Below are 21584 nucleotides of genomic sequence, written 5' to 3'. Positions count from 1 at the left end.
CCCTCCTTCTCTTCAGGTGAAAGGGGGAAGAGCCTGAATTTATGACATCATTTCCTGGGTCGGGCAAGATAGACCGATAACAGCCTTTCTATGCAGCACTTCAATACTGAACAGTTTATAAATTAATCCAAGCCCCTCAGTACCAAGTCTCTCATATTTCTCATATGCCCAGAAAAAATAGGCATGATCTTTTGTATGAGATGGAATATCACCCGAAACGTTTGTCCCCCTGAGAACATTACCACTGCCAAATTCCTTGGCAATAACCTGAGGAGACACAGGAAATGTACTTCAACAATGGTTTGTTATGTGATAGTGCCCAGATGGCACTGGCTTGGAATGTGTGGATTTGCCTGGGAAGAATACTAGTCTATTCATATGAGGTATACTACTAGTATAGATGTATCCAAACGAACAAGCCTTGTCCTATACCTGCCTAATTCTTTCCCCCACACATGCCTGGGATTTAGTTGCTCGGTTGTCATACATATCAATAAACATGAACAATAACTGTAAGCAGAGAAGACTCAGAAGGATCAAATTTTTACGGCTCATGCCATGAATACAGAAATGGGATTAACGGAAGAAGGTTAGACAAATTTGATTCTCTTAGTAAACATAGTCTTAGGGAAGTCCCAAAACATCTACTATTTTCTTACATTAGTATCCCTTTTCAAATTATATTTCAGCACACCCCCCCACACTCTACAGATAAGTACATTTTCATCCTGACTTCTGGGGGGTGGGCAAGGTGTGAATGGGTCACATTTTATGAGGCACCCTACATTGTAATGCAGACCCCCAAAGAGACCAGTTGAAATTGTTCAACACCCTGGGCAAGGAACAATGCATCACAAACTGACATTTAAATTGACACGTGTTGAAGGCGTCGTCCTTAAGAATGAGGACTGATTAAAGTAAATGACCATCTAGAGCGCATTACTCAATGCCTACATTTGAGTAATGAAAGGGGTGAGCTAGACTCTATCATAACAGCAACTCCAAATGGGCTTGGGAAACTCTAAGATCAGGACATTTGTTCTCCGAAACAACCTCTACAATGGCGTTCTGCCTTTCTTCATACCACCTGTCCAACCAGGAACACATGGGAGAATATGCTCCTTTGACTAACTACCTCAGTTCAGCATGCACGTGACCCCTGAGGGAGTCACTAAAGCACGAGGAGTCCAGGGCATTTTTGCTGCCAATGTCTGGACCAGTACAAACCATGTGAGACATTCTGCTAATCGTGTGTGACACCTGCCCAAGGCACAAACCCTGGTTGTTGTGGACACCTCGTCACAGCAATGCAGTGCCTTGGACCTCTGCGCTCCTTTGTAGCCTTAACACTGCATGTTTATGGAGGCGACCACCTGTGCAAATTAGCTCTTTAACATGTTCAAAACACTTGTGTGTAGTGGAAACAGCAATGGTGCATTGATGTCTATACCCTTAGGCAATCACAGCAGAAGTGGAATATCCCTGTCACAAATTGGGGCGACAATCTTTGTGCTGTCCTTGAACAAGACAGTCAAAATGCTCCTGTAAATCGCTCTGGATAAACTTGTTATAAATTGGGATGGTGATTTTCCCCATGGTATTTACTTTTAATACTCATTTTGCCATAGTTGTTGGATTATTGAGAGGGAGACTGTAAATCTAGTGTATTATGTACTGTAATTCAGCTGGAGCTGGAGGTCCTGAACATATAGTTTAACTGAGACCCAGAAGGAGCTGAGCTCTCCTACTTCCACTGGCCAGCAGTTTAACATTTGAGATACAACTGCAAAGTAGAAAGTATGGCTCCCCAACTAACCAAATCCCAACTTAACCCCTGCTTTAATCTAAAACTAGAGTGATCCAAGTACACTCTGTAGTGATCTCTTGGATATATTGCCACTGTAAATATAGTGCCCCCTTTTGGTTGATCCAGGTTCTTAGTTCTGTTGTGACACTACCCGTGTACAAATATGAAATATAGAAATGTTGAGTTACATTTTAAATGTAAAAGGTGTTTTTACATATTGGCTATTTTTCAATATGTCGTTATCATGTGCATAATAATTACAGACATATAGTCATACCTTATAGTCATTACATTCCTTGTTTCAGAGTACTTCTGATAACGTGGCACAAATTGGCTCAACAGCCCCCCATTTATAACCGCAGGCCAAAAATCACATCTTATAAATTGTGACATAATACATAAAATGAAAAGTCAACATTTAAATGCAGATATTATCACTAACAGGATATATAGCAGATGTCAGGAAATTAAATCATGTCTCCTGAAATTGAACATCATACACTTAAGAGCATGAAGGCATTGCTTTCTATAAGCAAAGCAACTCTAGATTTTTTACATAATTATGTTATTATAAGATTTTTTTTTAGCATGAACTCCTTAAATAATTTTTGCTATTAGGCCAAAAAAATATCCAAGTTTTTAGCTTGCCCAAAATTGCTTCTGAAAATATTTTCAATTGGGTTTCAACTTTTTGAAATATATTTACATGAGCTTGTTTTTCAAGGTGGAAACAGGGCCACACACTTGAATGGTTTCACTGTTTAACCAATCAACACCAAACCAAGGCTGAGACATTCAGCCTGCCCCTATTTACATAAATGAACATGACAAACACAGAAAAAATGAATATTCAAAATGGTCTGGGCATGTACTTGGCCAATTAAGCAACAATAACATTTCAGGCTATCAAATCCAAATTATCAATCAATTAATCTTTTCTCCTACTTTCCCAAATATAACCAGTCACTACCATCCTGCAGTCAGATGGATGACAATCAAACCTGCAGAGATGTGTTCACAATTAGAACTGGACCACAGGCCGAGAAGCTAACTTTTTGACCATCCGGTCACACTAAGGATTAGTTTGGGGTCTCTTCTTTGGAGTTCACACTTCAGAAAAATGGAAACAAACCTTACTGAGGCCATGAGTGTGAAAAGGACTAAATGTGAGAAAAACACCTGGAGATGAAAGAAGATATCATAGCTATAGGATATGCAAATGTTGTCTCCCATTTACACATCACACTAATTAGAATGATACCAGCAATCAAACAGATTTTGTTAACTTATAAAATTAGGTTAGAATTAGATAACTAACAAGTAAGTCTCCATTATATTTTCTAATTTACTACACCAGGTAAAAGTTGATATTCAAACAGAAACATATCAGCTTACAGCTTTTCTTTTGGGACATTTCACTAAAAATAAACAGCATTAAAAAAGGCCATTAGTATTTATTTTATAATTGCTTATCACCACTAAAACCGTAGAACATTTTAAGACAGTAAAAAATAAACATTGGATATTCTCCACTGGTGAAATGTTTTGACTGTTCTAAACTCTTCATAACCTTGTAAGAGAAGTATCTACTCTATAAACATATTGTGCAAGGCATTTTGCATTTTTAAACCCCAATGACCAAATCAGAGAATTAAAAAGTAATCATACGGTGAACCTATGAAAGACATGTTTAAGTTCACCAACTGTAAAACATATCTTGTTTTGGTCATTTTATAATTACTATATTGATAAATCAAAGCGTGCAGTATTGACAAAATAAACAATACACTCAAATATATTTATTTTTACTGTAAACGCAAGTTTGAAATCAATACAGTTCAACCGCTTTTTCGATGCAGATTTGACAAAGAAAACCCACAAATCACATTGTCTTGATTCAAAGTGCCTGCATCACTTCCTCTAATGAATCTATATTTGTCGTTTTTTTACTTTTTCAGATGTAATGTAAATGTGTAATTATGGACATGCTATCGCACTGTTACAGCTAGTAACTTCCCTTCCCTTCAACTGCTACAACATCTGCTAATCAGTGAACGTGACTAATACATTTAGATTTCATTTCAGGTGGCTCTTGATGTTTGACATTCCCATCCGGTCCAATCATCCTTAATCAATGTTCTTCCATTCAAAGGGCGCATTTTGGGGAATTTCAAATAAGCATCTGGCTTAGAGTGTTCCAGACCTCCAGAGTCTATCCACTGTCCTTCACCAAGACTGTGAGGTGACCAGCACCTTGCCTTCTTCCGTCTAGTAACTGAACATCTGCTGTGTTGTGTTAGCCTGCTGCTGTGCTGCCTGGGCTTGTCTAGCTTGCTCCGGTGTCTGAGCGTCCTGGGCGTCACCTGGGGGCCCGTCCACCACGGGGGCAGACTGGATCCCTTCAGCTTGCGTGACAGGCCTCCAGGCCAGGGTGGGGGCTTCCAGGGGAAGGCCCATGGGGTTGACAAAGGTGGTCAGGTTGATGAAGTGGGCGACCGACTGTGGCCCCGTTGTGGCGCCGCCCGGCCCGACCGTCTCGGCCGTGAGCTCGGCGGGCCGGTTGTGGAGCATGGCGGAACCGCTGACCGTGTCAAAGGTCACAGTCAGGATGGGGCTGTCCAGGTTGAGGGGCCGGTGGTCGCTGGCTGTCAGGTGGCCCACGGCTACAGGCTGCAGGCTGGTGAACTGGGTGGGGGCTTGGGAGGTGATGGGGGTCACGGTGATGTTCTTCAGCCCGGCCGAGCCGTTGGGCGACGAGGCTGAGGACGTGTTGGGGTCAGCCAACACCACCACCTACAACAACCAGGTAAGGACACACACGTCTAGCACCATAATATACCCAGTGATCCACTACCACGCCATTATTAAATACATTCACAAGTTCATCCAACTGTAGTAAATCTAAAGCGTAACCGGACGCTAATACCGGCGCACCCACCTGCTGTATGCTCTGCACGGCCGAGCTGGTCTCATCTCCTCCTATGGCGGCGGAGTACTCTGCGTCTTTGCCTGAGAAGTCAGCATACTCGTCAGAGTCCGACAGCTCAGGCTCCTCCGGCTGTTTGGGCTTCTTCCTGGATGCCCGGGGGGTCCGCGGGGGCTTCTCCGCAGCTTCCTTCTCCAGGGTGAGATCGGGCTGTGAGGGGGGAGGTTTGAGAACAACAGGTATCAAAACAGTTCCATCTCTCACGTATCCTGTAATTACACAACCGCCGAAGCGCTTTATATGGCATCGCGTACCTGCGCAATGCTGATGCTCGACTCGTCGATGGTGGAGACTTCCTGGAGCTCATCGAAGTCATCTATTCTCTCAGTGACCACCTGGGTTTGGGGGAGGAGCGGAAGCACACGTTCAAAGAAAGCCGAGACGTAATTAGCACAGACAGGTGGGTCGAAGAACAATGGAACAGAGATGGGCCATTCTTACTGTCGGCCTGGGAGAACAGTACACAAAGACAGCTCCTTCAGCTGACGCTCAGAAACCCATTCGAGTGGCTGCGGACGTGCCCGGTCTTCCCAGCTCACCTCGGGGTGTTTGCGCCTCATGTGGCGGTTCATGGAGGCCCGGGTGGACACCTTGGTGCCACAGAGGTGACACGTCTGAGCCTCCACCTTCTCGTGAGTCAGCTGCACATGCTTCTGGAGCATGTACTCCGTCACATACTTCTTATCACACACCACGCACGACCACGTCTTTCCCACTGCGGAGGGACGGAGACAGAGACACCCGATGACAGCTGTTCCCAGTGAATACCCATCATGCCTCGTTACTGTCACCCAGCCTATCGAGGCCCAGTGATCACAGGCTAGAACTCCTCCTGTTCTCATCTGGCTGACGTTCTCAGCGTGGCAGTGTGGTGCCTCCCGTCAACTAATGACGGGAGAATGTTCTGCATGTTCTACATGGCGCGGCAGTGATGGAATGTGCAACTAACAATCGGAAAGTAATTTTCTTGCAACATTCCCATGAAACAGGGCTAGAATATGAATATCTTATGCTCTGAGAACCACAACAAGGCTACGTTTTATTTGACATTAAGGAGCGGTTTGTTGTTCGCTGGGTTCAAATAGCTCTCAAAGACAATATGAGAAGATATGAAGTCAGAACATTAAGGACACAAAATTAAATGAGAATTGATCCAGGAACTTACCTGTGTGAATGAGCTTGTGTGTTTCCATGGTATTCCTCTCACTGAAGGTCTTCCCACACAACTCACACATGAAGTCCTTTATTCCTGCAGGAGTAGAAATAGTGCATCTGCCTTTGAGAGCCTTAACACAATGAATTCATTGTACAGACATTGCTGCATCAGTAAGATTGGAGTCTGGCCATGTATGTTCAGTGTGATATGCAGGGTCCCACTAACCCGTGTGTCTCTTGTAGTGCTTCAGCATGTTGACCTTCTGGGCAAACTTGCGGTTGCACTCCTTACACTCATACTCTTTAATGCCCTTATGCAGCTTCATATGGTGCCTCAGAGCATGCTTGGTCTTCATGCCTGCAGAGATCAAATCATGTTGAGTCATTAGCTTTTCCTAGGTAGATGCCTCTACCAAAACATAACAGGATCAGAACACAATGTTACCAAGGAACGCAGCCACATCCCTTTCACTATCTCCTCTGCCCTCTCCTCAGAACACATAACCCAGTTATCCTGTTTCCTGACTACAAGCAAAAAGTAAACAAACAAGAACAAAACACGCTCACTGTGTACAGCACGTGGTCGGGTGAAGCAGATGCTAAACCACACGACTGTATAGGTAGCACATACTGGATTATATTGTAGACCCTGGACATCCTGACAAGCTGCCCCCAGGTGGTGAGGGTAGGCAACAACACTCAGGAGTGCCAGCTGTGTCCCCTCCAGTACCCACAGTTTACACATGACATCAACATCAACATTGCTGACAAGATGTTAGTGGCAGGCCTGATCACTAATGACAAGACAGCCTGCGGTGAGAGACCAGTGGGGTCCCAGGTAAAGATGACAAGACAGCCTGCGGTGAGAGACCAGTGGGGTCCCAGGTAAAGATGACAAGACAGCCTGCGGTGAGAGACCAGTGGGGTCCCAGGTAAAGATGACAAGACAGCCTGCGGTGAGAGACCAGTGGGGTCCCAGGTAAAGATGACAAGACAGCCTGCGGTGAGAGACCAGTGGGGTCCCAGGTAAAGATGACAAGAAAGCCTGCGGTGAGAGACCAGTGGGGTCCCAGGTAGCACCACTGGTAAATCATGGTGATTGCAACGCCAGGATTGTGACTATAATTCCTACGGTGACCAGTACAAGACAAATATGAAAATCAATGCTCTCAGTAATGTAAGTTGCTCTGGATAAAAGCAAAATGTTTCTACACCAGACAGTCCCTCTACAGTCCATCTACACCAGACAGTCCCTCTACACCAGACAGTCCCTCTACACCAGACAGTCCCTCTACACCAGACAGGACCTCTATACCAGACAGGACCTCTACAGGACCTCTACACCAGACAGGACCTCTTCACCAGACAGGACCTCTACACCAGACAGTCCCTCTATACCAGACAGGACCTCTACACCAGACAGGACCTCTACACCAGACAGGACCTCTACACCAGACAGGACCTCTACAGGACCTCAACACCAGACTGGACCTCTACAGGACCTCTACACCAGACAGGACCTCTACACCAGACAGGACCTCTACACCAGACAGGACCTCTACACCAGACAGGACCTCTACAGGACCTCTACACCAGACAGGACCTCTACAGGACCTCTACACCAGACAGGACCTCTACAGGACCTCTTCACCAGACAGGACCTCTTCACCAGACAGGACCTCTACACCAGACAGGACCTCTACACCAGACAGGACCTCTACACCAGACAGGACCTCTACACCAGACAGGACCTCTACACCAGACAGGACCTCTACACCAGACAGGACCTCTACACCAGACAGGACCTCTACACCAGACAGGACCTCTACACCAGACAGGACCTCTACACCAGACAGGACCTCTACACCAGACAGGACCTCTACACCAGACAGGACCTCTACACCAGACAGGACCTCTACAGGACCTCTACACCAGACAGGACCTCTACACCAGTCAGGACTGTAGGACCTCTACACCAGTCAGGACTGTAGGACCTCTACACCAGACAGGACCTCTACACCAGACAGGACCTCTACACCAGACAGGACCTCTACACCAGACAGGACCTCTACACCAGACAGGACCTCTACACCAGACAGGACCTCTACACCAGACAGGACCTCTACACCAGACAGGACCTCTACACCAGACAGGACCTCTACACCAGACAGGACCTCTACACCAGACAGGACCTCTACAGGACCTCTACACCAGACAGGACCTCTACACCAGTCAGGACTGTAGGACCTCTACACCAGACAGGACCTCTAGACCCCAACACTAATAAGTCCAACACTACAGAACATGCATGGCAAGCAGTACCAGTACATCTTATCTTCAACTAACAGGATCCTGTCCAGCTCCTATCCTCAAGCCATAAGGCTGTAAAACGTGACTAGAACTATTATGCAATGCCCTGGAATATTAGCATAATCCCTGTTTTGCAATAACCCTTTATTGCTGACTTTATGCACACATGTGCACACACAGGAATCTACCCATGAACACAATTATTTACACAGTGTATTCCCTGCATTTAGGCCAAAACATGAATGAAGGTGACTCATGGGTGCTGTTTATTGTGCTCACCCCTATACCTCTATGTGACAAAGGGAGTCGTCATGGCGATAGCCTTACCCTTCCCACACTCAGCACACAGGAAGTCTCTGATGTTGTCATGTACCCTCAGGTGTTCCTTCAGCATGTCCTTCCTGGCAAATGACTTCCCACACTTGTCACAACCATGACTCTTCACCCCTGAGTTGACAACATCACAGAGGGGACAGCATTAGAAACCCTCAATAAGAAATCAGAATGGACATCGTTCTTCATTGTTGTTGAGCTATGGCAAATAGTTTATGGAAATCAATGTTAGAATCTGTGATACAAGCTTAAAATGCCAACTGATTTTGGTTCAAATGAATGGTTTGGTTCACACCTGTGTGAATGACCTTGTGTCTCTCCAGGTTGCCGATGCTATTAAAGATTCTGCCACACATTTCACAAGGGTGGATGTACCTGGAGAGGGAACCGGACCAGGAGGGGTTATGGTCTGCGCGTTACTAAACAGCCAACAGTAAGATTCTACAAGAGTATCTAATATTTTGGTTACATTTTTCACCATTTGGCAGATGCTCTTATGCAGACTGGCATAGAGTTAGTGCATCCATTTCCGGACAGGGAGATAACCCCACAAGCCAGTAAGTGTAAGTAAACTCATAACAAACAAGTCTGGGCTAGAAGAGAGTTAAAATAATACTTTAAGATTATCATTAGGTCATGAAAGGCAACGGTGGACTCTCTGTGTCTAAGTGCCCTTCTCCAGCCACCCCTGTCCCAGGCTCATGTTCCTCAGCTCTCCGTCACGCCTCACCTCTGCACAGCAGGGTCTGGGAGCTGTTCCCTGTGGATGACCAGGTGAGCATTGTATGTGGCTTTAAGAGCAAAGCGCCGATTACAGATGATGCAGCCATATCCCCTTTCTTTGTGTAGGTCCATGATGTGCTTCAGATAGTCCCTGCCCTTCAGGAACGTCACCTAGATGGACACAAGGAGAGCGCTGTCTAACAAAGGTTCTGGAGATTGTGTGTGTGTGTGTGTGTGTGTGTGTGTGTGTGTGTGTGTGTGTGTGTGTGTGTGTGTGTGTGTGTGTGTGTGTGTGTGTATGTGTGTGTGTATATGTATATATGTATATATGTGTATGTGTGTGTATATATATATATATGTGTATGTGTGTGTGTGTGTGTGTGTGTGTGTGTGTGTGTGTGTGTGTGTGTGTGTGTCAGGCTTGGAATTTCGTCATTTTAGGGGCGAGGTCATTTGGCCTTCGGTGTCACAAAAATGTTGAGGCAACTTACAAATAAACAACTTGAATTTCTGATAACAGGAAGGCCAGGGCGTATTGGTATATAACGGGAAGGCCAGGGCGTATTGGTATATAACGGGAAGGCCAGGGCGTATTGGTATATAACGGGAAGGCCAGGGCGTATTGGTATATAACGGGAAGGCCAGGGCGTATTGGTATATAACGGGAAGGCCAGGGCGTATAGGTATATAACGGGAAGGCCAGGGCGTATAGGTATATAACGGGAAGGCCAGGGCGTATAGGTATATAACGGGAAGGCCAGGGCGTATTGATATAGGTCTCCGTTGGGGTCTCTGAAACAATTTGTGCCAAAATGAGCATCGTTTCAATGGTTATCACAGTTTCTTCTTTCTGGAAAATGTAGAAGCAGCTGCCGCGTGGATGAATGTCTGTGAGGAGGATTTATCCAGCAACCGGCTGGATATTTGGATAATTCTGCCGTAAGACCCGTTCTGCATGAATAGTATGGATAGGTACTGAAATTAATCCTACTACGGAGAATTGGCAAGATTTTGATACTGCTGGGAACTGCCATGTCAGTTATTTTCCCTGACTGAGAACATTCCGGAATGATGGCCTGTCTTTTAGACAATAAGCTACATTTCATTAACACAATAGGGGACTGCACATTCTCAAAACATTTTGATAAATGTCCGTACATTGTGCTTGTTGCTAGCTAGTAAACTCCAATGAGGTCAGCACCGTAGTTCAGCTGTTTTGGAACACGCCTGCATGTAGTCCGTTCTTGTGGTTGTTCTCAGTTGCACTCCTGCTCGTGGCTTTGAATGACGTGATGTGTGACGCTGCTTCCAAAATCACAAGTTAGTGATATTGATTGATTCTCCATGGTGAAATCGTCATTCTGTGTGAACTACGGTGTAACTTAAGGTGAGTTTAAGACAAACTCTACACCCAAACTTATGAACAAACAAACCGACAGCTGAACATGAGATTTTGACAGTAGCCAGGGCTCAAAAGCCATGGTGGATGCAATGATTTTCGGGGCGAGAGGCAACGACAGCCTTGGATGTTGAGAAATTCCTACCCTGGTGTGTGTGTGTGTGTGTGTGTGTGTGTGTAACCACTGTAGTGGTTTGAGTCTGGATGTGACGTGAGTGTGTGTGTGTGTGTGTAACCACTGTAGTGGTTTGAGTCTGGATGTGACGTGAGTGTGTGTGTGTGTGTGTGTAACCACTGTAGTGGTTTGAGTCTGGATGTGACGTGAGTGTGTGTGTGTGTGTGTGTGTGTGTGTGTGTGTGTGTAACCACTGTAGTGGTTTGAGTCTGGATGTGACGTGAGTGTGTGTGGGGTGGGACTGACTGGACACTTCTTGCAGCTGTACTTGTGGGTTTCAGGTTCATCGTCTTCATCCTCATCATCAGTGTCGTCACTGCTGTCCACTGAGATCCCAATCTTCCTGATGAACTCTTCCCTCTCCTGCTCATCCATCAGGGCAATGTCCTGGACACACACACAGAAACTATAGACTGAGTGTCAATCACTTTCATTATTCGGGGTTTGACATGTAAGCGGTCATATCAGAGTTAGAAAGAACTGAACAAAATACTCAATTACAAATCGAACAGCATCCCTCTAACCTTAAAGTGAACGTGAATATGGTCTCTCAGCACATCCACTCGGAAGAACTTGCGTCCACAGATCTCACACGTGTACTTCTTATCTCCGTGAGTCAGCAAATGCTTGTTCATGTTGCTCCTGCACGAAAACACCTGGATACACACAGCCAAGGTAAAGAGCTTTTCTTTCTTTCTCCTCTAGGTATTTGGAAAGTAGCCACGGTCCCCTTGTAGCTTTGATTAATTAAAGAGGTGCGGTGTGAATCAGGAAATATAAAGTCAAAAAGCATCTTCTCAGGCCTCCGCGTTCTCACCTTGCCACAGATAGGACACGCTGAAGGCTCCTTCCGGTATTTGGTCCCTTCCTCTCCATTGGCCTCCATCTCCTCCCTCTTCATCTGCTTTGGATTGGCTGAGACACATACAGCAACAGTATAGCGGAGTACTGACAGAATGTTGACTAATGCTTTGAGATAAAACACAATTTCAGGAACAGCCCTTATGGATTTCTTCTTTAACAATTCCAACGTAAACTCCAGAGTGCTAACTGAATAGTAACGAAGACAGATCAGCCTACTGACCCACAGTGTGTCTCCTCTGATGGTCCTGCATAACATCCTTGCGATAGAACATCTTGCTGCAGATCTCACAGGCGTACAGCTTCTCTCCGTGCTTCTTCTTGTGCTTGGACAGATTACTGTTGGTGGAGAAGAACCTCGAGCAGATTTCACACTGGAACGTCTTGTCGTCTGCCACCCACGAGACCAAAAACAAACAATCTGACTAGTCATTAAATTAAATAAATAATGATGAATGGGATATTGTAATAGACAGGACACTGCGTAAAGGAACACGTCAGCAGAGTAACACACTAGGTAACTAAAAATACTTTTAATGTCATGGTGCGCTTACCTGTCCTGCAGTTGTGGAACTTCAAAGCATTCTCGACCCGGAAGGCTTTGTCGCACGTGTTACATTTGTACCTGTACTCTATGTCAGGCTACGGGAGAGATGGAAGAAACAAACGCTAACAACACAAAGAGTGACTACCCTGGAAAAAAGTCCAAGTGTTGAACATTTTGATGGGACTACCTCATTTTTGCTGTGCTTGTATGAGATGTGCTGCTTCAAGCTCTCCTTGCGGCTAAACATCTTGTCACATTCATCACATTTAAAAAGCTTATCACCTAAAAGAGCACACAGACAAACAAATTATAATATATGCATTATTTACAGTATATACGTTTGCATTTCTGCCTTTTAGCAGACATGTTCATACAGAGCCACTTACAGCAGTAATTAGGGTTGAGTGCCTTGCTCAAGGGCAGTTATTTTATTCTCCATGAAATGTTGAACGAGCAACTTCAATTCAAATCAGGAGGCTATTGGCCAGCTCACAGACAATATGTTGGCATGATTAGAAAACATGTTACTGTCTCCATACCGTAAATGTAGAAGATAAAGACAAAATCCAGACTCCAAATGAGAGGGAGACAGCATTACTATGGAAGAGCCTAACCATGTGAGAGCATTACCGTTGAGTAGAGCATTACTGTTCAGTAGAGCATGACCAGGGGTGAGAATTACGCTACCATGGGGGAGAAGATAACCATTGGGGAGCATTAACAATGTAGAGCATCTCTGCCAGCAGAGAGCATTACACTACTGTGGGGGAGAGCATTACACTACTGTGGGGGAGAGCATTACACTACTGTGGGGGAGAGCATTACACTACTGTGGGGGAGAGCATTACACTACTGTGGGGGAGAGCATTACACTACTGTGGGGGAGAGCATTACACTACTGTGGGGGAGAGCATTACACTACTGTGGGGGAGAGCATAACACTACTGTGGGGGAGAGCATTACACTACTGTGGGGGAGAGCATTACACTACTGTGGGGGAGAGCATTACACTACTGTGGGGGAGAGCATAACACTTCCGTGGGGGAGAGCTTCATCAGGGGAGAGCATTACACTTCCGTGGGGGAGAGCATTACACTTCCGTGGGGGAGAGCATTACACTTCCGTGGGGGAGAGCATTACACTTCCGTGGGGGAGAGCATTACACTTCCGTGGGGGAGAGCATTACACTTCCGTGGGGGAGAGCATTACACTACCGTGGGGGAGAGCATTACACTACCGTGGGGGAGAGCATTACACTACCGTGGGGGAGAGCATTACACTACCGTGGGGGAGAGCATTACACTACCGTGGGGGAGAGCATTACACTACCGTGGGGGAGAGCATTACACTACCGTGGGGGAGAGCATTACACTACCGTGGGGGAGAGCATTACACTACCGTGGGGGAGAGCATTACACTACTGTGGGGGAGAGCATTACACTACTGTGGGGGAGAGCATAACACTTCTGTGGGGGAGAGCTTCATCAGGGGAGAGCATTACAGTTCCGTGGGGGAGTGCATTACACTACTGTGGGGGAGAGCATTACACTACTGTGGGGGAGAGCATTACACTTCCGTGGGGGAGAGCATTACACTTCGGTGGGGGAGAGCATTACACTTCCGTGGGGGAGAGCATTACACTACCGTGGGGGAGAGCATTACACTACCGTGGGGGAGAGCATTACACTACCGTGGGGGAGAGCATTACACTTCCGTGGGGGAGAGCATTACACTTCCGTGGGGGAGAGCATTACACTTCCGTGGGGGAGAGCATTACACTTCCGTGGGGGAGAGCTTTATCAGGGGAGAGCATTACACTACCGTGGGGGAGAGCATTACACTACCGTGGGGGAGAGCATTACACTTCCGTGGGGGAGAGCTTTATCAGGGGAGAGCATTACACTTCCGTGGGGGAGAGCATTACACTACCGTGGGGGAGAGCATTACACTATCGTGGGGGAGAGCATTACACTACCGTGGGGGAGAGCATTACACTACCGTGGGGGAGAGCATTACACTACCGTGGGGGAGAGCATTACACTACCGTGGGGGAGAGCATTACACTACCGTGGGGGAGAGCATTACACTACCGTGGGGGAGAGCATTACACTACCGTGGGGGAGAGCATTACACTTCCGTGGGGGAGAGCATTACACTTCCGTGGGGGAGAGCATTACACTACCGTGGGGGAGAGCATTACACTACCATGGAGGAGAGCATTACACTACCATGGGGGAGAGCATTACACTACCATGGGGGAGAGCAGTACACTACCATGGGGGAGAGCATTACACTACCATGGGGGAGAGCATTACACTACCATGGGGGAGAGCATTACCATTGGGGAGAAGATGACCGCTGGGGATGAATGCAAGGGGAGGGCATTACCGTGGGAGCGGATGTGTCGGTTGAGGTTGCTGCTGTTCTGAAAAATCTTGTTGCAAAGAGTGCACTTGTACACCCTCTTATGGTCTCCTCCCTGCCTCAGGAACCTCTTCCTTGACCCCCGTCTGAAGAAAAGGAGGGCCAGAGAGTAAGAGCGGGGCAAAACAGCGTGACTCAAGACCAAGACCAAATCTATTAAGACCTAGACTGACTGATAATATTCTTGTCTTTATGTGTACTGTAAAGTAGGTATGTGATTGAAAGGTGAACTTTGGTTGAAGGATAACAATGGAAAAGTATTCTGAACAAAATAAATACTACAGGCAAAGATTTTACTGAGTCATATAAGGAAACATCAAGTGAAATTAATCAATCAGGCCCTAAACAATTGATTTCACATAACTGAAAATATAGATACACATTTGTTGGTCACTGATACCTTAAAACCAGTCAGTGTCTTGTGTGACCACCATTTGCCTTATGCAACACGGCATCTCTTTGCATGGAGGCGATCAAGCTGTTGACCGTAACCCTGTGGAATGTTGTTCCACTCCTCTTCAATGGCTGTGTAAAGCGGCTGAATATTGGAGGGAATGGGAACACCCTGTCTTACATGTCAACCCAGAGTGGATGGGCTGACATGTCTGGTGAGTATGCAGGCCATTCAACAACCAGGACAATTTCTGCTTCCAAGAAATGTGCACAGATGCTTGCAACGTGGACTCATGCATTGTCACGCTGAAATGAGCATGAGGTTATGGAGGCAGATGAATTACAATGGCCCTCAGGACCTTGCCACAGCATCTATGGGCATTCAAATTGCTGTCAATACAATGTAATTGTGTTAGTTGTGATCGTGCGGCCGGTTGGACTTGTGACATTGTCTTTAGAACGGTGTTGGAGGCTGCTAATGGTAGTAGAATTTACAATATATTTTCATAAACCACACTAGTGGACACTCCTGCAGTGAGGATGCCAATTGCACACTCCATCAGAACTTTACACATGCGTTATTATGTTTTGGCCTTTTATTGTCCCCAATGTGCACCTGTGTAATGATAATCCTGTTTAATCAACTTGTTGATATGCCACACCTCTTAGATGAATGGACTATATTGGTAAAGGAGAAAAGCTAACTAACCGTAATAAAAACATATTTGTAAACCAGATTTGAGAGCAATAAATTTTTGTGTACATGGAAAATGTCTGCAATCTTTTGTTTTAACTCTTGACATTTGCACTGATGTGTTTGCGTATGTAAATCCATTTGAAGTCAAAACCTTCTTTGCCAGCATTGATTTGAGAGAACACTTCTTTTTTTTTTTTTTAACCCATTTCAGAAGTGTTTAGATTTTAATGCAAAAACATTTAAGGGACGCATGTGCTTAATGCCTAGCATATCTAATGATATACTGGGCAATGCAAAATATGTCAAATTAGAGCATGTCACCATTTCTTTAAATATTTTAAATTCAAACCCAAAATGTCCCGTTAAAAAACATTCTTTCCTTGGACTGAAATGCTGTAACAATCCAGACCACTTTAGGGGGAAGTGTTTCCTTGGTCTAAGTCAGGACAGCTTAATGAAGTGGGCTGACACTTACTTGCCAGTGGAGAGGAGGGTACGGGTCACCCTGGGCATGGTGACGGCCACCCCATCAGGGCCAATCTCCATGCCACTGTCTTCCAGGACACTCTCTCCTCCGTCGGTGGAGGCCATGTTGAGGGTCGCTGCTACGGTCTTGGGGGCTGTAACTAGACGCAGGTGTGTGTTCATGTTTCACACTTCTCGGGTTTCAAAACAGAAAATGCTGCAAAACTAAACAGGGCATATGTCAGAGAAGTCAATTATTGAAATTAAAATAAGTACAACTTGTCTCACTTTTCTTCTTAGATGCTACGTTAGCACCGCTGTGTTTGCGTTCTCCTTTGGTCCTCTTTCCCGGCCTGCCTGGCCTTCTCTTGGTAACCACCAGGGGAGGGGAAGCGGGAGCTGGCATGGGCTCAGCACCATAGCCGTCATCGCAAGTTACCGGTTCTACTGAGTCCCGCTGCTGAGGCTGGGTTTCAAGGCACGGGGGAACAGACTTCACTTCCTGAAGGTGGCTCAGTAGGTGGTCTGGGAAGAAGACCAGTGGGAGGATGGGGAACGTCACGTTAATACCCAAGAGCACATCTTCTCTTAAGACCCGCCCTGACTACTACAAGTCATCCAGCCACTGGTCTCAACCAGTCTCTAAATTTCTCAGCCATTCAAGGTCATGAAAGTGCTAGTATTTTAAAGGACAGGTTCTGGGAAGAATTGCTTTGTTTCCTGTCTCCGGAACTTGTTGCAATAGTATGAAATGGTCTACTTCTCATTCCCTGTTGTTTCATTCTATGGTTGGTCACTCACCAGACAGGAGCTGTGGCTCCACGAACACAGCTGGGCACACCTTACACACCAACCGGCTGGTCTCTTGTCCCTGGCCTCCTGGACACAAAGCATGGCTCAATCCAGCACAAAAGTGAATTTAGGCCTGTGAGAAGATTTCTCTAAAACAACATGCCCATTGTCCACTAGAGCTGTAGGAAATACTGAGACCATTGTTCATTTCTGACCAGACGTGTTTTCTAAATACATCATTCATGTCCAAGGTGGAGTATGACGGTGAGTTAAGGGCTAAGATACGTCACAAAAGGCTCACAATGCACTTATTGATGGAACAGTTATTTCATGGGAGAAGGTGTTCATTTTTGCCTGGAGAGTATTTTTGGCATCTCTGGAAGTAAACACACCTGCATCATTCTCTCTGGCCACTAGAGGGAGCAACAGCCCAGCTTTACCCAATGCCAGCCCTGGTTTGGTACAGCTAGCATCCACATCTGAGAGAAAACCAACAATACAACACTGTCAGATATTTAACGCTCTTTTAGCAACACAAGGCTTAGATGATCCGCGTATACAGAATAATTCAGTCTGGACGTGGAACCCCCTACCTGCTGGAGGGGGAGGGACTGGAGCCTTCAGCATGGGCCTTTCCATCTTCTTGGCATAGAAGGCCCCATACCAAACCCTCAGCTCTGACCCTGGTAGCACATCCTGAGGAAAAGACTGGATTACAATACAGTGTCTCCAGGAAGATCGTTTCACTCTTCCCAGTTGTCATAGGAACACTAATTAGCAAGCTGATGTGGATATCGGGAGCTGCCCTCTACAGAACGGACAACACTGTGCTTATCTGAGGTGTTGGGGTGTTGAATGATACCTGTGAGGTGTTGAAGTAGACCTCATTGTCCTGCTGGTAAGCAGTCAGGTTCTGGTGCTGATGTTCAGTAGCGGGCCGAACTAGCATCATCCAATTACAGTCATCTTCATTGGATGAGTCGAAACATATTACCAAGCCATCTCTCTGGAAGATCTGTTCACGATAAAAACAAAGCACAAGCACAGAGAATACAGAGTGGACAAATTAGCACCAACGCATAGAGCAGACAAACAAATTCAAATATTTTCCCATAACAGCAGCAGCCTATGTTTGCACCTTCAGAGGAAACAGGCCTTCTTTGTCCAGGTGGGATACTCTCTTAGCCTCAAAGGGTCCAAACCTGGTCCTCTTGACCAATCGTTGGAGGACAAACACTCCCTCCTTCCCATCAGGCACTTGTCTGATCTCTAGACTCTCCGGCAGGGAGGACCTGATCCAAGAGAGACGCAGACAAGACACAGTTTAATATGCTCAGCCGTCCAGTCCTGGTCAGACCCATTGTTCTCCAGAAGGATTCTACACAGTGTCAGTGTCCACGTGTGTGTTGGTACATGCTGACCGTTGCGATCACACGGTTGCTGCACATTGGACACTCATTTTTATGCCAAACAGCCGTTCCGTCTCGTCCCATACATCTGGGGACTGTGCAGACCACTCAAGTAGACTGTGTGTTGTTGTACCAGGCAGTGATCCCACTCCGTAATTCGCTGGCATTGTTGATTCTGTGCCCGCTGAAGCAGCTTTTTCCTATTTTTAACTGGTAGGTGTGGAACCCACCCTAGTCACAGTGCATTCCAAGATGCCGTTCTGCACACCACTGTTGCACAGAGTGGTTTATAGCCTGTTTTTGGGTAGCCTTGCATGATTCTTGCCACGCTCATTCAATCTCTCTCATTAATGAGCTGTTTTACACAGAACGGCTGCTGACCGGATGTTTCGGGTTGTCACTATTCACTGTGAAATATTAGACACTGTGTGAAAAGCTCAGGGAGGCAGTGTTTTTGAGGTAGTTCATTATGTTTGACGCTTTCAAATACACCACGAAACATACACATCTCAAACTATTGATACTTTTTCTATTGTGGTCCTCATTGAAGGATTTTCCGGGCAAACGACAAGGTGGCATGGACACTCAATGTCTTGCACTCAATAATAACCCCAATAACGTTATCACATACACAGAAATACATCCAGAAAAAACTTTAAAATTCTCCGCTAACATGATCCCCTTTTTGTGCCGGGTAGTTTGTCATTAACCGGGCCTTCCAGGATTGTTTAAACTTCTACACAGCAGCAACCATTTTTACAGCAGTCAGGACCTTATTCCACTCTATTACTGCTGAGTATAGAAAGTGTTCTGACCAGCAGATCTCTTAAAATTGTATGGTACCAAGTCAGTGGCTCTCGTGTGGAGTGGAGTCCTTTCCAGAAGTAAAATAACCATTCAGATACAATAACAGTGGAACTGTCACCGACAATCATACCACACTCAAATTCGCTCAGGTCCCTTGTTTTGCCAATTCTAAAATGATCTGAACAGTAACAGAATGCCTTGATGCCCGTCTACTTTATATAAAAGCAACAGTCATGTGACTCACTGTGGAAATGCTTTCAGGAACGGGACAGTGTACCTGATAAAAGTGCCACAGGGTGTATGTGCATGGTGGACTTCTACTCACCGGGCTCTGCTGAGAACGAATGAGTCCTGCACCGTCACTACCGGTCCCAGATCTGGACATTCAGAGTCATGATACTGCCTACAGTCCTCACACCCTGGGAGTTACGGTCAAGAAGTCAGAGAACACAGATCACATAGGCTATGTCTGAATGAGCACAGACAATCACAAAGTGAAGTAAACACATTTGCTTGTGCTGGGCTACATACACACACAGAGACCTGAGCACAGAGTGAGCCGAAATAGAGGGATAATGTGCTCTACTATGCCATGTCAATAACGTTTCCAGTATACTCACAGATAAACTCATCTGATGTTTGTTCCGTCATTATGAAAATCTAAAATGTCAAGAAAAGGTGAAAGGGCTATTGTTAAAAAGTGTTAATTGGGGTACAATTAGCTTTATATAAATTAAAAACGTAAATAGTTTACAGGGGCATAGAAGAAACCAGTATTAACAGATGGGTAGGCTACATATTATTATTACTCAATTATAATTATTACATGATCATTTCTATGGTCATAGAGTAGAGGTCGGCTGTTGCACCAGAAATAAATAAGCCAAATGGGTTGTCCAAATTAATTAATTCTAAGGAATATTTTCAATCCGATTAAAGAGTGCGAGGAAATATAAGGTCTACATTCATTAAGGTAGATAACTCAACCTGGAGTTACATTCTGAAGGGGGGAAAAACTGTGGTGTAGACGTATGCGGACCTCACTACAGGAAAGGCCATTATTTTATCCCGTGTGAAAATAACGATGTGTATTTTACGCTAATCATTATTGAGCAAGGAACTAGCAACATAAGTTAAGAACGGGATCCAGGACTTCACCGGATTCCAAACTCTAGCCGGGTTTTAACTCCGATCTCAGCCTACTCCCGTCTTCTGCAATAATGCAAATGTAACAAAGAACAATCGGCATGGCGGATGGAATGGAGACGCAAACCCCATCCGGAGCCAGTACGTTTCAATGTCAGAACGGCAATATTCCGGCTTCTCGGGAAGATTCTGTGTGCACCATGCAAACTAAAAATATGTTCTGCACGGTAGCACAAGTATAGTATTTTTTTTCAAACCACAGAAGTTAGAAATAAACGTTACCTGTTTTCCAAACGACTACACATCTAATGAATCCTGACTCCGGGTTCCAATCCGCTCCAGAAACCGCGCAGGACCGGAAATGCCGTTAAGTGCAGTCTGGAACCTGTAGTTTTGCGGAAGAGCTTACGTTTTCGCTTTTTTAAAATAACGTAGTTTTTTGGTTTCCACGAACAGATCACCTCATTGATAGCACTATATTTTGCAATGGAAAAGCCATACAAAACCTACACTACACTCTTTCAGGATACCTATATGCAAATAACCATGTTTCAATGTAACCCTGCAGGCGGTAAAAGATGATCAAAATTAGATTTGGCACACCAAAGTTTTTGAGTTTGGGATGTTTGATTTTGTCTCTAGAAGTACAGCTGAAATTATTTTTATTTCAGTAAATCAGTGACCAAGAATACATACACATAAAATATGACATTAAGTAACCATGTCTCAAGGTAAAAGTATGAAATTCATATTTTTAAAAGGTCTATTGTTGGGCTTAGCTGTGGTCAATTGGTAGTGTAAAAATTATTTGTAGACTTATGTTGAGGCACTTCAACCAATCTCTAGCAACAAAATTGTGTGCACAGCTACATTGAATTGCCTAGATCTAGCATCCTAAATCCACTTTATGCGCTTTTTGAGATATGAGGGTTGGACTTGGACAGGTGAAAACAATATGGTAATAGTTCCAACACCTTTGTTTAGGCTACATGTAATATTTATCACTCATATTATCATGTCACATTTTCACAACTGCATAGGGTATATGGTTTAGGGGTTTATTTGAGATTTGACCATAGTAAAGAATACTGCATTCACTCAAATCACACTCCAATTCTGAAAACCACACTAATAGCCCTGCCATCTTCATGTGAA

At 45.3% G+C, this 21584-nt stretch overlaps 1 protein-coding gene across 2 annotated transcripts; it reads right to left on the bottom strand.

The window, feature by feature from the left end:
- Positions 1–3246: 3246 nt before the first annotated feature.
- Positions 3247–20945, bottom strand: prdm15 (PR domain containing 15). Of its 2 annotated transcripts, none has more exons than XM_010870727.4 (26): positions 20712–20945; positions 19904–19943; positions 19609–19702; positions 18206–18359; positions 17930–18082; positions 17661–17763; positions 17460–17546; positions 17077–17154; positions 16564–16800; positions 16286–16436; positions 14685–14806; positions 12484–12578; positions 12304–12391; positions 11973–12140; positions 11706–11803; positions 11413–11544; positions 11135–11275; positions 9322–9485; positions 8887–8966; positions 8586–8705; positions 6175–6306; positions 5959–6042; positions 5333–5508; positions 5048–5128; positions 4746–4943; positions 3247–4600 (listed from the first exon to the last, which is right to left on the bottom strand). In XM_010870727.4, the coding sequence occupies exons 2-26, from the start codon at positions 19932–19934 to the stop codon at positions 4076–4078; spliced, it is 3492 nt and encodes a 1163-aa protein (XP_010869029.2). In that variant the 5' UTR covers positions 19935–19943; positions 20712–20945; the 3' UTR covers positions 3247–4075. The 2 variants fall into 2 exon arrangements, with proteins under 2 accessions (XP_010869029.2, XP_010869030.2); XM_010870728.4 differs by having other exon boundaries at positions 17077–17151.
- Positions 20946–21584: the final 639 nt, after the last annotated feature.

The sequence above is a fragment of the Esox lucius genome, chromosome 7 (genome assembly GCF_011004845.1).
Source record: "Esox lucius isolate fEsoLuc1 chromosome 7, fEsoLuc1.pri, whole genome shotgun sequence".
Lineage (NCBI taxonomy): Eukaryota > Metazoa > Chordata > Actinopteri > Esociformes > Esocidae > Esox > Esox lucius.
Note: the sequence above shows the minus strand (reverse complement) of the source record. Positions and strands in the feature narration are given on the sequence as shown.

Bases quoted from the DNA above. Each gene is read 5' to 3' on its own strand.
- prdm15 (XM_010870727.4), bottom strand. From the start codon at position 19,934: ATGACGGAACAAACATCAGATGAGTTTATCT. The intron at 17,764-17,929 runs GTATCATTCAAC...TCTTTTCCTCAG, and splicing joins TCTACTTCAACACCTCACAG to GATGTGCTACCAGGGTCAGA. The intron at 6,307-8,585 runs GTAAGGCTATCG...TGATCTCTGCAG, and splicing joins GTGTGCTGAGTGTGGGAAGG to GCATGAAGACCAAGCATGCT.